Source organism: Daphnia carinata, chromosome 7, assembly GCF_022539665.2.
Source record: "Daphnia carinata strain CSIRO-1 chromosome 7, CSIRO_AGI_Dcar_HiC_V3, whole genome shotgun sequence".
NCBI lineage: Eukaryota > Metazoa > Arthropoda > Branchiopoda > Diplostraca > Daphniidae > Daphnia > Daphnia carinata.
This window is the reverse complement of record NC_081337.1, coordinates 4,467,296-4,484,682: the sequence shown is the minus strand read 5'-3', so window position 1 is coordinate 4,484,682 and position 17,387 is coordinate 4,467,296. Positions and strand designations below refer to the sequence as shown.

The 17,387-nt window shown below is 38.7% G+C and overlaps 1 protein-coding gene across 2 annotated transcripts; it reads left to right on the top strand.

Moving 5' to 3' along the window:
- Positions 1–4,762: 4,762 nt before the first annotated feature.
- LOC130695506 (zwei Ig domain protein zig-8-like) lies at positions 4,763–17,302 on the top strand. 2 transcript variants are annotated; one of them, XM_057518649.2, is made up of 7 exons: positions 4,763–5,448; positions 12,602–12,770; positions 13,500–13,612; positions 14,102–14,266; positions 14,349–14,483; positions 16,675–16,930; positions 17,031–17,302. In XM_057518649.2, the coding sequence occupies exons 1-7, from the start codon at positions 5,383–5,385 to the stop codon at positions 17,144–17,146; spliced, it is 1,020 nt and encodes a 339-aa protein (XP_057374632.1). In that variant the 5' UTR covers positions 4,763–5,382; the 3' UTR covers positions 17,147–17,302. The 2 variants fall into 2 exon arrangements, with proteins under 2 accessions (XP_057374632.1, XP_057374631.1); XM_057518648.2 differs by having other exon boundaries at positions 12,599–12,770.
- Positions 17,303–17,387: the final 85 nt, after the last annotated feature.

Below are 17,387 nucleotides of genomic sequence, written 5' to 3'. Positions count from 1 at the left end.
TATACGTTTGTGGATCTCCTGGACAGCTGTGCTTAATTTCATCCACTGAAACAGACAATCATCAGACTGCGAAAGGACATCTACGCCAAACAATGTTACGTCGGCTTCGAGGCTTTATTCGGTTACGAGGTAGGTCTATACACACGCACACAGTGTAGTATGTTGTTTTGTTTCAGCAGAGACAACGTTTAATTAGGAGTGGGGCGCTAATAGCTAAAGGATTTCACGCTCGACCATCTAAGTTAGCGGACGAGCAAACTATACTTCACTGACGCGCAGGCCACAAGGCTCGCTTTCAAGTCCTACGGCTTCTTTTACGTCCAGTCATAGAAACAGATTAATACGGGCAGCCACCAGAGGAGCTGCCGTTTCATTGAGTATTTGACCTCGCTTACTTAACTGGGCGACTGTATCTTATCCGCAGTGACAATATGGCAGAGGCAGGCAAGAGAAAAGCGAATAGTGAAACTGCAGTAAGCAAGTGGCACCATACGTCCTGTAACCCCGGACAGTCGTCGCAAGTTGTGTTTGCGCCACAGTAGATATGACGACGTCATTTTCTTTTCCTCTCTCTTTTTTTTTTTTTTTTTTTTTTTTTTTTTGTTTACAAAGAATATCGCAGAAATACGAAAAATAAAATAAAGAAGAATAGGACAAGATGGAGAAAGAAGGAAATGCGTTTAGACTAAAATGGGAGACGCGCACACAAGGAAAAAAAAAATAAATAAAAATAAATAAAAATAAATAAAAATAAATAAAAAAAAAGGGCTCACTGTTTGGACGAAGGCTAGAAAAGCCACAGCCGGCCGCGTGATAAATCCATGGAAGAGAGCTACTCACGCTTGGCCGAGTGGAAGTGATGCTTCATAGACCTCAGCTGTAAGAGCGTATATATATATATATATGCGACTATACGCGATACATTTAGACATAGGTCATTGCTACGTATAATACTGAAATAGGGCTGTCGTGCAAGCGTCTGCCTCATTATGGCAATGTATTGCGATGCTGGGACAAAAAGCGACCGCGTCGACGATATGAACACTTGGCTTGAACATCGGGAGACGGACCAATTCAATGGCATTGCTTTCAACTGGTCCAGGCTTTCTTGTATGCACATCACGTGGATTTTTCGTACGCTGTTTGACCAGATATATATTTATCCTTGTCTTCGTGCAACAAAAAAAACAAAAACAAATCAAGCGAGCGTCGTGCAGCTTTGTACCGTCTGTGTCGCGCAATTATAGACTGGCAAATTTTCGTTCCAAGTTCGCGTTCTAAACTGTACACCAAACTTTCGGAAAATTGTCTAACTTGACGCCGATAACCCCTCGCCGCTGCACGCAGCGGGTGCCCCGTGGAACAGCGGTTTAATGAGGACGAAACACACAGAACGAGCAGCAGGACGGTATAGGGCCGTGTAGAGCTCTATTTATTTGGAGTACAATTTGGGAAACCTTCGGTGTGACGCCTGGGGGGTTCGTTACGCACTTCAAAAGATCTATTGGTTTTGATCCCACACCTTCTATGGTTGAGCTTAACCTAGTTTACCTTGTCTGCATATACTCCGTGCGTCGTCAACTTCTAAGCGCATTTGCCTCTCCCCCAAGAACCTGTACACCCAACGCGAACGCATTTGATCCCCTCATATAGGAGAGGAAAAAAAAAAGGGGGACATGTCGAAACGCGAGTGTTAAACAAATGTTGAAAGAGATATCGACAACTTCAGTTTTTATACTGATCGAAAGCCGCTTATGCTTTATATAGCCTAAACAAAGTATATAGGCCCTTATAATGTACAAGTGTTGCACGTGGGTGTGCTATCATTGAATTCAATTATGAAAGCATCTACAAAGTATCTTTATATCAGAAGCCTGTATAAAAGACGAGCAATTGTACAGTGCTCCCTCCCCCCCCCCCCCCCCCCCATTTCGTAAGGCTTTTGCGCTCTACAAGATAGTGCCTTCTGTTTGGATGGGTCGGGCTGATGTTGGCCGTTTATAAAATATCGGGTCGAAAACCAGTCAGGCGCTCCACTGATGGATTGCGAACGATCCCTCATCGAGTTTCATCTGGTGTGGTCGCTCTGTCATCGTTTTCTAGAAAGCAGCTAGCCATTTGGACGTCAAGAGCAGTGCTGTACAAGAAGGCACGCGCGCAAAAGAAAAGTAGCTGAGTAGACCATACCAAGCATCACAAGCAAGTATAGTGTAGCAAACAAGACCTACCAGAGTGCTACCAAGCGATCCCGTTCGCTTCACTGATTTCTCTCTCTCTCCCTCTCTCTCTCTCTCTCTCTCACTCTCGTTCAACTCGTCTCTCCCGTTCATCTTGCCATTTTATTATATATATATATATATTCTTTTTTTTTTTTTAACATCGGTGGCTTTGGTATATAGCCCTTCAGCATGCAAGTCGTCGGCTTGGGGGCTGCTGTTGGATTCTTTTGCTTTTTGCTTCCGCTATCCATACATAGTGTTAAAGCTTGCTCGCCAGCTCGCTTGCTTAATGCTTCATGCCTGCTATCGATGCCTTTTTCCCCGGATGACTTCCATTTGGCGTGCTCTCTTATTACATTTCCCCCTACTATGATGATGGTTGCCCTTTCGTTTCTTGTTGTGTTCTCTTCCCCACATTTCCTTCCGAGAGCTCCGCTGCGGATGATATGAACAGCTGAATCGGACGCAGTTAAACCTGCGTGAGCCTTAATTTCATTAGTCGAATGGAATAGGCCGCGTCATTAATTGCCATTGCACTTTTTGGAATGAATATAAACTATGGCCACATCTCATCCGGTGAACTCTCGCATTTATTTTGTTATTTGTTTTGTTTTGTTTTTTCTCTCCAAAAAAAACATTGTAATGTATACGATCAATGTTTTCTCTTGATATAACGTGAGCCTACGTCTATAACTGTGTGGCCCTGAGTCCGAAATTTCGTAGACCACAACTGCCGTCATAAAAAAACAACAACAAACGAACAAGCCAGGGATAGCCGAAAAACATTTCACAACGGTTATCTACATGCTTTGCTATATGGCTACTGTATATACGCCATACCGCACATGCAGATGCAATATATTTGTATTGCTTTTGTTTATTTGCTTGGACGACAGACATCGTGTTAACCGCACACATCTGCATTCCTTTACAACCGGCGAGCAAGACCGTAGAAATGGAAAACGATAAAAAAAAAATAAATGTTAAAGTTAATGCGAATAAAACACAAAAATAAATAAATAAATAAATAAATAAAACGAGAAACAAGTGTTACTCCCCCGGTGGACGACGAATGGCAATAGTGGCCTGGTGCAGATGGTTTTCCCCGTATCAGCTAATTAGTGGTGCGATGCTGGTCGAATTGTAGATACGCCCTGTAATAAGACGACATGGCGCTGGACGGCGGACACCGCTTTTGGAATACCGAGTACGTGTAGTCTACTCGCTCTCGTGGCAACGCGCGTCTATTCGCGAACTGAAAGAAAGAGAGAAGTCGAGGTTTTGAAATATCTAGACGTAAAGAGGAGCATTTTTTTCGTTTCCTTTTATTTCTTTGTGACAAAGGATAAAAGTGGATGCATAAAGACGGGAAGGCGAGGAAACGGAAACCCATGATATGTGCAAGTTATTATCTGCCTGGTTGACATTTCTTGGTCATCCGTCACTCTCCCATGATGGGTAGGTACGGGATAAAATTTTTTTTTTTTTTTACACTTTATTTCTGATTAATGCTTAAAAGAAAAGAAACAAAAAATGCAGCTGTAGGTACGATTTTTTTTTTCCTTTTTACGTTGCGTGAAGTTCAGACTTGACATGTTCAAATAAAAGAAAAATAAATAAAAGTTTCTCGTCTCCTACTTGAATTTTGAAAAATGGAGTTTGGTAAACAATTTAGCTTACGCAAGACGGCGCACGCTTCGAAGAAAACAGCGAAAAAAGTTACTTTCCACTTCCAATAACTTGCTGTGCAGTACTTTTTTCTTTTTGCAAATCGAGTTTGGAATATGCCCTGTATCTGCTTTCCATTTGTGCTAACAGTTGAAAATAAAGAAAAACAAAACGAACATTTCGACGTTAACTTATGGACTTATATTATTATTGATTAACTTACTTATATTATTATTATGGAAATATTGCACTTCTTATAAGTGTAGACAACATCCCCTGCCAATAAACCTTTCCGAAATCATCCCACATGATATATGCAAAATAGAAGAAAAGATAGTTTTTGTGCGGGATGAGCTCACCCATCTCAACGGTGCCATATTGCCAATAGAACAAATTAGAAAGCTTCTTGCATTTTCCAATCCATTTTGCACAAGTTTTTTTGGTGCCATTATAAATGGGTTTTCATTCTAAACAGTTATTGCGTGCGCTCCAGCACATTTTTCACGTAAAAAAATAGCACCCGCTGCTCCGAGCGAATAACGTAGAACGCCAATGTATACACTATATATATGTATATATATATATATATTTGCGCTTCTCAAAAAGATATTACTGTATCCCAGACGAGAAATAAGTGCTGCTGCGAAATACTACAATCTCATTCTGTATGCGCTGTACTATCGGCGCGATGTATCGACTGATGTATACAGTCTATCCGCTTTGCGAGAGACATACAGCGAAAGAGAGCGGAAGGATGTACCGATGGGAGCGCGCACGCGTAGTACGTGCCGAAAAAGAAATAAGGAAAAAAAAAGAAAAAAAGAAAAGAATATAATGTACAGAGATATCGAAGAACGAGCTCCACATGTCACCTCGGTGCGCGTTTCGCTCTCCCGGAGAAGCCAAGAAGAACAACTTGACGCTATGCGAGTCCACTGTATATCTGTACAGCTCTTGAAGAGGCACGTCGTGCCGTGCTCTCGCACAGCTAGTTAGCAAACGTTTCTCGCTTCCCCGCTTTGACTCTCAGCGTCTCTTCTGTGTAGTACCTACTGACCCTTGCTGTTATAGTGATAGCGATTCGCTTTCCTGACTCTCGTATTTCGCGTTACAGTTCGCTGCTTCGCCCGTGTCTGTTGAACGTACGAGTTGATGCTTGTTGTCTCATTTTCGTTTCGTTAGTGCAATCTGATCGCGTCAGATGATTACGTGTGACCTAATAGAGCCTAAGGATAAAACTGGCTCGATTGTTACGTACTCCTTCTGTTCATTGATGTAATTGTGCCCTCTGGAAATTTGTTGATTCAACGGGAGCTTTGGAACGTATTGTTGAAAAAAAAAAAAAGGACAAACTAATAAAAAAAAACAAGCGATAGTTTTCGAAACGTATAGAACTGTAAAAAAGTGAGTAGAACTGTATTGACTAATCTTCGAAATCCAATGATTTTTGAAGTTATTCACCGAGTAGTCGTCGGTGCTGAAATTTAGTTCTTATATGTGGGCTCAAAAGAAAATGACGCCGAACGCGATGAAATCTGACCGAAGGCGATTGCCTATTGCGGTGAGTGCATTCATTTGATCTAATTAGGCATTGGCTTTTATCTGAATGCGGCATATGGTATATTTGAATCATAAAACATGCATGTGGCGCAGCTAACGTCTATGGCGTGTCTTAATGAGCTTTCGGTTTTGTTTCCAAGCATTCGGTCTGCTGCAATAATTTAATTATAAATCCCGAATTCCTGAACGAGAGCGGAAAGGTTACAGTCGAACGAACACTTTTCTTTTTTCATCGTGGAAAGTTGTTTTAGTTTAGTTTATCAATTATGAACATCCAGGATTTGAACGTTACGTTGCTGCTCATACTGTCGAATAGAATTTTTAACGTCGCATCAACCTACGCGCTTGAAATAATCTGACAATTCAAAGGCATTTCCGTTTTTATAAATACGTCTTTGACAAACAGACGCTTTTAATTGTTTGCTTATTAACTTTTATTATGCGTGAATTTAGAATCAAACCTTTTTTTTTTCTTTATTCGATTTAGTCCCGGCCATTGTTCGGGGTTACTTGACTCCCATCTCCGTACGTTTTGTGTGTGACAGTGTGATCGTAACGGAATAAGCTGATTTTGACGTCAATACAACAAACGTTTGGACTACAACAGAGAGGGATTGAGACAAAAAAAAAAAATCTTGCTTAAAAGGGAACCCGTTTTGAATTTCAATGCAAGTGATAATGCAAAACATTGCATTAAAATGGAATATGACATTGGAATAGTTTAAGACGCGTCGACGGTTTGCCTGAAAAAATAAATAAAATGCGATGCAGTAACTACTGAAAGTTTCGCGTCCCGAGGATAAGTTTTTTTTGACATTTTCAAGTAGAAAAGTTTTTCCTTGTTGCGAATAATAATTGCTTTTTGAGAACGACTATTTTAAAGTTTTCGGAGCTCGTGAATATTTTCCGCCAGCGAATTTGTCCCGTATAATTAGGTGATTTTCTTTTTCTTTAGTTAGCTGTCACATAGGCGCATTTGGGTTCGTAGGCTTTTTAATGAACTGGCGCTAGATGTGGATGCATGCAAAAAAAAAAAGCTGTCGGCCTCTTTTTTTTTTTTAAGTGCAGCCATAGGGCCGCCGGAGAGAACTTTCGGCAACGAAAATATATAGTTGACAGTGCAGCCAAAGTAAACTGTAAGATACTGTTAGCACGGGCAAGAGATCGTCACGGGCTGGAACAACGATGTAGGCCTTTCGATATAGCGCAACTTCTTTCTGCAAAGACCATTTCTTTTTTCTTCTTCCTCTCCGTTTCCTTTTTTTTTGTTTTAAATTGCCTTGTCAAGACGAAATCTGACACCAGACAACCTACACAACAGTTTAATCTTTTCTCGTCACTCTCGTCTCTTTTCTCGCATCCTTTTCTTTTTTCTTCGTCCTGCTCATATATCACGTATTGCGGTGGTTCGCACAGCAGACACGGGATTTTCCTATGACTGTGCCCCAGCAGGCTCAGATGCCTATCTCTCGTATTTGCCATTTCTTTCTTTTTTTTCTATTTAGCTGGTGGGCGCAATCTCATTTCTGCGTTCCGTAGGATATGCCATGAAACAACACCCCACACGTTACCCCCAAATCTCGAGTAATATACATACGAGCTCTATACTGCAACAGCGTGTGTGTATAGCTAGTTGAATAGCAACACGCAGCCTTATAAAGAAGATTAACCGAAACTGTATATGCTCTGGGCGTAGTCAGTGTAAAACAAAACAAACAAAAAAAAAAAAGGAGACGAGACAAAAGTTTCAATGGCTATATGCATCTACAGAAGTGTGTCAGCTGGCCAATCAAACATCCATAAGCGATTTAGCGTTCACCGCTGACTTCCTGGGAAAGACAGACAAAATTCTCAAGAAGAACAAAGTAGGCTATAATTAAACGTCTCGGCCGCATAGAAATGAATGTTGGCCTATGCTGAAAAATTGCCTAAACTTGCAATATTATAGAAGATCAATGACACGCACTGGGGCAGCTTCAGCAGAACACTCAGATGTATTGTTTAAGTTAGTGAATTGCTTAAATTGAAGCTGACCCTCCTTTTCGTTGTGCTTTAAAAATATATGTGCATTGATGTATAGATCCATATCGGGTGCCCGTATTGATGTCGTTTATCGATTTGAATTGTGAATGGGAAATGAATGGTTCAATGAATGTTTTGTCTATGACGGGGGAAGTCGAGTGTGTATAATCTTTCATTCCGAATATATCTAGCCGCTGTGAAAAATTTTCAATTTGCAATCGTCCTATTTTCAAATTTCGCGTAGAAAATATTGGCACGTCTTCGCTGACAACAACCAATGTAGCTAGTCCCTGATTGAATTTGAACGCGGCTTGTTCATCTTCATTTTATCTTCTCGGAAAGCCCACTATATATGCCGAGACATGTTTAAGAGGACTGGTTATTTGTTGTCGGATACCAATCGAAGTATGGCGACAGGGGGGATTTAATGCACTTGTCATACTTAACGGATGTGGTTTGGACGTATATATATATATACAGTATATAATATATATGTACTGTATACGTGCACACAGTAGTCAATATCCGCATTAGATGGTGAGCCTGTCCTGTACTTGCCAAGACGGGGATCTGCTGATGACAAAAGAATTATTTTATTTTCTTCTTTTTCTCTTTTTCTTTTTCGAGGTCTTGTCGGGAAAATCGTAAATAGACTAGGCGTAGCGTATGATTGTACTGTGTGTGTGTACACTGTACATTAGGGCATGGCTATACAAGTAACGTACGCGGCTAAAAAGAACTGGCTTTGCGCGTGTCGTTTATATATACACAACGATAGCAGTCCGCTTGACTTTTCGACCGGGAAACGAACAGGCTTTGGCTATAGCCTATGCGTGTGTTTGACGGACAAACGCATCAGCCTGAAAAGGTTTCTGCTGCTTGTTTTTAATCTATACAAACGGCCCGTAAGTTTAACTCCTACGCTATATATCTGTATACTGGATATAGCGAACGGGGGCTGGCATTATGTGGCACATGTGTACTCTGAAGTTAAGTAGTTGCACTAGCTGTGTGACGAAACTATATATATATACAGTATATATATATATTCTACGTGGAGGGAACTGATCAAATGGGCTTTGTCCGAATGGCGACTCGTGCGCAGGTTTTCTCCGCAACCGAAAGTTGTTGATCTCTGACTTCAAACTGAGTAGATGCTGTAATATACGTGGGCAGGTTGAAGAATAACTTCGTGCGTCACACCCTGCCTTTTGTTTTCTATGCCTAAAACTTGGTTCATAAAAATATTACAGTATACACTGCATATTGTATGCGTTGTATGCGCTTATCTCGCTCACCGACAACGAGTTTTCGAATGACGCGGGGAAAGAATGGCTCATCGAAAATGCACACGCCCCAAGAATACGGTAAACATTGGGGAAACAATGGAGCAAACTCGCTCGACAGTGCGCGTCTTCATATTTCAACAGCAGCAGCAATGTGTGTCCAGAAATAGACCATTGTGCCCCACTGATATTGATTTGTCACAATTGAAAGTTTTTCTAACCATAGCCGCGTTGCATTGTGGATGTTCATATCTATGTACAGAATGGCACCCCCATCATTGTTTGCCAGATGCATTGTTATTGTGAGTGTGTTGTGACTGCGGTCAAACATCGTTTGCCGCCACGACATCCGTCTGACTCCTGAAAACACTACCATGAGCAGCTGTGCAAGTCGAAGCAGATGAATTACGATTGTACGATTTTCCTTTGTTATTTTTTTTCCCTTTTACTTTACTTGCCAATAGAACGAGCAAAGGGGGACGGTTAAAGAACCATCGTAAAAAAAACGTAGTGTGTTGCATAACGATTCATTTTCCCTTTCTCTTCTATAAAAACGGCTTCTATAAATTTTTTGCGATTGTTCTGTAAATGTTTAACGATCGAACATAAGATAAATATTAGTCGCTTTCTGATCCAAATTTGTTTTGGATTTAACAAGAACAATTGCTGCCACAGGCTGAAAACGCGTTCTGAGAAGCTAGACTGTTTCATCCCTACGTATCCGCGGAATTCGCCTATGTTATAATTCAAAAGCGCCTTCCGACTTTTCGGAAATGCATCGCTTCTTCCTGTTAGGCTCAACCTTTTCTCCAATGTGTTAAAAATGACGTAATTCTGTACTTTATCTGAATGGGGAACTATAGGCTACCCAGAAGCTGTCATAATGGAAACACAGTTCCTACTCGGACGTGATAATTTGTTTGAATAATTAAGACAGTGGAAAGTAATTTGATATATTCTCTTTACGCACTCTAATCGCCATGGCCTTTTCCTTCAGGAATAACACTTTTACACACAGAAAAAAAATTATATGCCCAGGTCTACTTCACACTTAAGGAAATGTAGCTTCGCACAGAAGTTGTTTATTGTTGCTTACTCAATCATCCTCACACATTTGTCAGGAAAAAAAAAAAAAATTTGGCAGTCGTAACAACATCAGAGACAAATTTGACGAGCAATTAATCACAAAACATTTAATAGATGAAATCAATTTTGCTCAAATTGGCCGACTCAGTTTCGTTGAAAGTCGACCGTTTCGTGAGTTATTGGTATCGTGAATAATTGAAATTATTATCGATAAACGCCATTCCCACCAAGATTGCAATTCTCTTGATTTTATCGGAAATTTATACGCTGGGAGCGATACGAAATCTTATAGCTGACTGCTGGGCGATCGAATTCCATGTTGCTTTGCCAGACTTGCAACAACATCGCCACCACCCTTGACATTTGATTATTTTGTCCTGCAATTTCTTTTACCAATATTTTTCTTTAAAAAGCGATATATAAATCTGTGACCTCCAATAAATCTATTGACGTGTGAATTCAAAGTTCCATCCGTACGCATCTAACGCTGTAAAAATCTCCAAAATTGCATTTGCTTTTCAATATTAAACGTTAATGTGAGGTTATATTGTATCGAGCTTTCTATATTTTGATGAAGCCTGTTTTGAGCTCTTCCTTAGCTGAAACTCATAATGCTTTTTGACATCCATCTTTATACGCATTGGTGCGCTAAAGTTCCATCAAAATAATTTTGGCTGATAAAAATAAAACGACCTAACTTCGTGAGGCATCGCTGTAGATTACGGCTCAAAACGCGATTGACGTACGATAAAAAAAAAACAATTTATCGATCTGCCCAGTTAGAGTGTACGCGCCTTCTCGATGTTGCCTTTAGCGATGTAGGCAAGCTTGGAAAGAAAAGCTTGTTATAATACTTAATGCCACAATATTGGGAATGGGCCCAGAGGTTTAGGATTCGCCTTGTCTATTCGTCTACGGATCATGACGGAAAATTAGAACAGACCGTGCCATAGTCGATTGAAAAATTACGAGCGGAGGAATGCTTTATAGTGTCTTCTCTAACCAGCAAGAAAGGGGAGATCGCATTTGCTTCCAGAATTTAAAGACCCATTCGACGGCTGAGCTTTTTGTAAGGAATATAAAGGGAGAATCTCGATGTGTTCCCAAAGCCGGCTTCTTTTCTTTTTTTCATTTTTTTATAATAACCTGTGACGCACTTCATAGTCCAACGGCCAGCCTGTGCACTCACTAGGGAAATTAAGAACGGAAAGAGCTTGGTATCGCGGGTGCATAAAATCTCGAGAAGGAGGAAATATTGCGAGTAGAGACACGCTTGACCCAACTACGAAGAGCCAAGCAAATAACATGTCAGTGCATGATTACCAAGCGTTAATGGGTTTATTGTCGTTATGGCTCCCAATGCCAAACAAATGTTGGCGTCCTTGGCATAGGTTTTGTTCAGTTTTTCGTTTCTGCCTTTCCGTACTTATCACCTACCATATAGGAAGCAGTCCACAGCTAAATAATTTTATGACGAAAGAGAGTTAAGTTTTTAAAACAATTAATTTCATAGTTTTCCCTGGAAGAGCAGATTGGCTTTCAAAAGTACAAAGTTTTGTAAGTAGGCCTAATTGTTTCGGCTACTGAAGCGCATCTGTTTAGAGGAAGACCTAAAGCTGAATAGATATAATATTTCCAAAACTAAAAGGCCCCGCCAGGATATTTTCAATTATCAAGACGGCAAGTTCTTGAAAAAAGGGCATGCCCGGATTTTGCCGTAAAGAAGCTCGTGCAATATACGGCTAAAAAATGAGATTTGGATAGTTAGTTTAAATTATTCCAGGAATGCTATTACCTAACCTGAAGAAACAAAACCTATTCTTCATTTTTAAAGATCTGTACCGTACATAATAGGCCTATCTTCTTTTTTACATAATTACATTTCAAGAATTTAAATTGGGTTAAAAAGAAGCTCCGCATGTTGCCATGAAACAAAGATTTCGCTGCTAATTTGAGAATAAGAATATTTAAATCACATGTACGAATTTTACAATATTTCCTATCAGTTATTTATTGCTGATAGTAATTTTACCGAAACAACTGTCAAATAAAGTTTGAAAATGTGGAAAACAATAAAGTGGAAAAGTTTATGCATGGTTGGCGCCGCTAGATGGCATTAGTTTCCAAGAGCCTGTGAAACTGTAACGATGCTGTAATAGCGCACGATGTTGCCAGATTGAACTTATTGTTATCTACTAAAGCTAAAGAAAGATAAATGCGTAATTAATTTAGATAACATCCTACTAATAGGGTGTGATAATACCTTCAACTACGATAACTTTGAAAACTTGACCGGTTAGCACTGTGTTAGCATCGGTTATCAAGCGTGAATGAAACACGTTTTGAGCTAATGTGGTTGCTCGCCATCTCTTAACTTTCTTCTCAATATAAAGTCTCTTCACAGGGAAAAGGTCGTCGTCTTCGCTACGCCCAATATTATATCTTTGCGGGTGGTTTATAGAACAAAGTTTCAATATTATACTGTTGATAAAGTGTATAAAAGAAAACTTCCGAGAAGGTTAGGGATCAGATTTTTTTTCAGTCAGGTTTTCTGCCGATTGAATGTTTTCTTTTTCCTTTCAAAACCTTACTATGTGCGTATGATCTATGTTTTACTTAAAAATGCTAGGTGCTTTTCAGGTCTTAAAGAAATGTGCGTACTTATATAGTGTAAAACAAAGTGGAAGGCGTTAAGCCTATAAGCTTCTACTGTGATTTTCACATTTAATAACTGGCTTTATTTATTCCTTATAAAAGAAGAGGACCAGTTGGATCACGCCCACGATATGGTGGTTGATATGGACAAGCCTGCAGAGCTCAGCTTCGTGGACGACTTTGGGGAGTATTGTTATGGTTGGCAGTGGCAATAGCGGAAGCAGCCTGCACAATTTCAACGCATCACAAAATAAATCAAATTTCGTCACCTCGGGTAAGAAGAAGTTTTGTTAATTTTTGCAAGTGTAGACATGTTAACTGAAAAAAAAAAGAAAAGAAAAGTAGGAATTTTGAATGAAATAAAAACGTGTTCATGCATCGCTCGTGTACCTTCGTAAACAACGTTCGTAAAGGTAAAGAAGGCAGCCGCTTATAGCGTACTTCGGCTTTGACGATGTGGAATCGCTAACCAAAAGCGCAAAAGAAAATCGTAGTAAAATTTTGCCAAAAGGGTACCTAATGCCCATGGTGCCCTCATGTTATACTCATACGTAATTTTTTTTTTTATGAAATCACTTGAATTAGCAACATCCTGCCAATCAAATGTTGGTTACCAATAAATCAATCAGAAAGAGTGCGCCAGTTAATAGGACACGCTAATTAGTAAAACTGAATATAGCTGACTCTTTTCAATTCAAATGTTCTGCTTCGGAGAGGAACAAACGCAAATCCTTTCGGGAACGTGGGGGAACTTCACGACATAAGAACTCCTCTCCGAAATAAAACGCGAGTATTCTTCATGCATCAGTGGGCATAGGCTACTTTGTGTCATGAAGACTGATGGAGAAATGTTCTCTATTCAAACATTATGTTCTTTAACAAACGTTTAGAGAACTTAGAAATGCAAATCTTAGACCTTCATTGTATCAAACTAATTTCTTGTTGCATTTGTGATTGCTAAACTATAGCGTAGGTTGTAATGACAACCCCATTTACATTCCAGGACGGCGATGGGATTCAAACGAAACAGAACCAAAGATTAACACTGTCATCACCGCCCAATCGGGAGATACAGCTTTTCTTCCTTGTCATGTGGCGCTGAGAGAGGATCATGGCGTAAGTTTGACGAATGAACACCAAAGATAAAAAAAAAATGATTGGCAAAATATTAGACGTCCTATATAATTGCTCACGTATGCACATGTAAGCTGGCACAAACAGAACATAACTTAACGAAAATAATACATTTCAGTTTTAGCAACAGAAAAGCAGCTAAGCGTAACCAACTAAAAAAACTTCTAAAGCAAAACAAAAAATGCGCTACACGTGAAGTTTTCCCTACAGTGTTAGATGAGATATAAAGTTGCTCATAAATAAAACCCTTTTTTAGTAATTTGTATATAGTTTCAGTTGCCAGAACATCACAGCGAACTAATAGCTACATAAATTAGAATAGAATATGTTACGAATTACTTCAACGAATGACTTACATTGCAATAAAACTGTTATTTTTTTCCTTTGTTTGCTGTAAGCATTTGGCTACTTGACTTGTTTTTCTGGTATTATGTCAGAAACATCCCAATTCTGATAGGTATTACTTTGTAGGTATCTTGGGTACGTCGACGAGATTGGTATATTTTGAGTGCAGACTCTAAAGTATATTCAAGAGACGAAAGGATTCGTGTTACTTCGGTGGACAATACCGAAAACATTTGGACGTTGCTCATAAAATACATAAGAAAAGATGACGAGGGTATCTATGATTGTCAGGTTGGAACAGCTTTATTTTGCTCTTGAATTCAGAAGTATAACGGCCGCTTCTGCTTTTCTGAACTGATTTTTCTACTTACAGATCACGACTAGGAAATCCGCATGGACCCAGTCTGTCGAATTACGAATTGTTGAACCACAAGCTGTGCTTGTCGGGTCTGAAGATATATATGTTGGTGTCGGGAGTCCTTTTACAGTTACGTGCGTCATTACGAATGTAAGTGAATTCTTTTTAAGTTTACGTAGTTTTTTTTATCTACGTTAATCACCCTGATTTTACGGAAAATTCAAAGACAAAGAGGGCAGGCAAATATAGTTTGTTGTTGAACGCTAGATATATTTTTCTGAGTTTTCTGTTACAAGCGAATTGGTATAACACGGAAGTGTACCTGGTTAAGAAGTCCTTAATTTAGAGTTTAGTCTAGTTGTATGCGTCTTTAGATTTAAAAATCACCGGCTGTTTTCAGAGATTTTTAAGATTTGCCCTTCCGCTATTATGCTGCAATTTGTTGATCGATTTGTTGATCAACAACCTTCATTGATAATGCATAGTTTTAAAAATGAGTCGATAGCTCATTTTTTTCTTCAAAAATTACTCAAATTTAATTGCCATAGCATAATCCTTTTTAAAAATTTACCCTCTCATGTACGTGTGAGGCAAACTGCTACCTTTAAGAACATGTAACAAAAAAAATAAAAATCCTGAAAAGAAAGAGTTGGTATTCAGATATAAAAGGGCAATTGTTGTACTGTACGTTGGTCCATCAAATGATTTGAATTATTAGGAACGTAAAAAACCACTTTACAGACATTGTTAACATCTAAATTGGACAGCTGACGACACGTAAACCCTGATTCATGCAGAGTAATGGATGTGCATTTCGTGTAACAAACGAAATGTTGTTGTAGTGGAATTAATGAGCTTTGCCCTTAAAAACCTATAACAATTATATTTGACTACCTGCTACCTTACAAAGAATATTCTCACAAAAATTATATAAAGGTAATAGTAGGCAAAATATGTATACCGCATTTTCTTTATACATTTCATCTAGAAAATATCGAACAATTTGTATAGAAAAAGGTAAACAGTAACGATATTTTCGTGGGCTGTGGTCATCTGCTACCAACGATCGCAAAAATAATCGGCGATAAAATTTATTTGAAAATATCCTTATGTTAAATCAATTTTGATTGATTGTTTTCCTATTGTTTTTTGGCAGCACCTAGCAATAAAAAAATCCTGTTTTCACTTCAACAATCAATAGCCAATAGCCGATTGTAATGATTTTAAAATGATTCGATCACCGACAAAATTTTTATTGAAATTTAATCATTGCCAGTTTTAGTCGCGATTACGGAATCTGTTTGATAATCCCTCCGAGGCTCTGCGATGCTATAGGAAATGTGGTACGAGTACTTCTGCAGTCCTGCCTCAAAAAATCCAGACAAGAACGTAATATTTTGAAAATGAAAGGGTTTAGCGGTCTCATAGCGCTGCTATTTTACATGGGAACTTACGGGATTAAAATAAATTAATTAAAGCTATATGTAACAAACACATTTTATGAGGGAAGCTGAATATGATCTGGACGCATACTTTTTCAAATACACATAGCTCATTTTATAGTAAATTATTTTTCACTTTCTAGCAATTATTAATAGTAAAGAAAGTGGAAAAAGTAGTTATAGCACCAAAAGCTTACCTTTTGCTTCCAATATTTAAAAAATAATTATTATGAATTGAGAAAGGATTTCAGTAAATGAGCTGTGTGCTAAAATATCTACTTTCAAATAATATTCTATTTCCTTAAAAATTATGTTTACCATAAGTAGATTTAAGTAATTTATAGTAATCTCATAAACTCCCATGTAAAACCTGCAAATTCGAATTTTACGTTGCCATTTACAAAATTTCCCGGTTTAGTTCAGATGCACCCATTCGAGTACGCCTACACAGTCTCATAAGCTTTGGCTCTACTATTGCGCTCTGAAGAAAGAAAACATCTATGCTTTCTCTTGTCTCACTGTTTTGCAAACCACAGACTTCATGCCACGCTCTTTACGTTAAAATAGTAAAAATTCATGTCCTCTTTCTTACTTCCATTTTTTGACCTCCAAAGACATTGCAATTAGTTTTTATGCTTATCTTTTTATTCTATTTATTATCAGAATAAAATAAAATAAATATAGATATTTTTTACGATGAGATAAGCATGAAAATTTTCATTCGGCAACGAAACCGAAATCAGCCATGTTCATCCTGCTGTGCTTTCCTTTCCTGCATTTAACAATAAATGGACGGGCAGAATGAAATCAAGGCTGAGAATTTTCGCGTGCATCTCCTAATCCATTTTTTTTTAACTTATGAATTACTAATCAATGTCCGTCGTCTATTTCACTGACAGACCTTGAAACCACCAGAATATGTCTCTTGGAATTTTGACTCAAAGTCTCTAAATTTTGGAAGTCATGAACAACTCCAGCAGCCATCCAATTTACAAAAAAAGTGGAATAGGGCAGGTCATACGATAACATTTGATCCTGGACCTCCATCCGTCAGTCGATTACTTGTGAATAGTGCCAACACTTCTGATTCAGGTCGTTACACCTGCCAGCCCTCCAGTGGACTTTCAGCATCGACAAACGTTCATGTTGCACTAGGTAAAATACATATGGTAAAATGACAGAATTTGAAGTGTTAATTTGATGTTAATGATACGTTTTTGTGGTATGCTTCAATTTTTTGTCTTCTATTTCGTAGGTAACGAAATGGCTGCTATTCAAGCGACCGACTCAGCTAGCAAGAACGGACATTTTCTCTTGGTTCTGTTAACAGTTTCGGTGTTGTTTCCTTTATGTTTCGGCCTTATGTTGTAGTATCAGAGGCACATGGTTGTACAAAAAATCACGTATCTATTTAGACATTTTCTTTACGTTGATGTCAGGTAATTATGATCCAAATCAAATAAAAAAATTTAAGCATGGCGTTGTATTATTGGGACCAAAATGATAACACAAATAGATTGCTAAAGTTATATTAACTAATACAATTGTGAAATACGTGTTTGCATATCTGGAATTCTTACAATTGGCAACGTTGAAATCGATGATCTTGTTG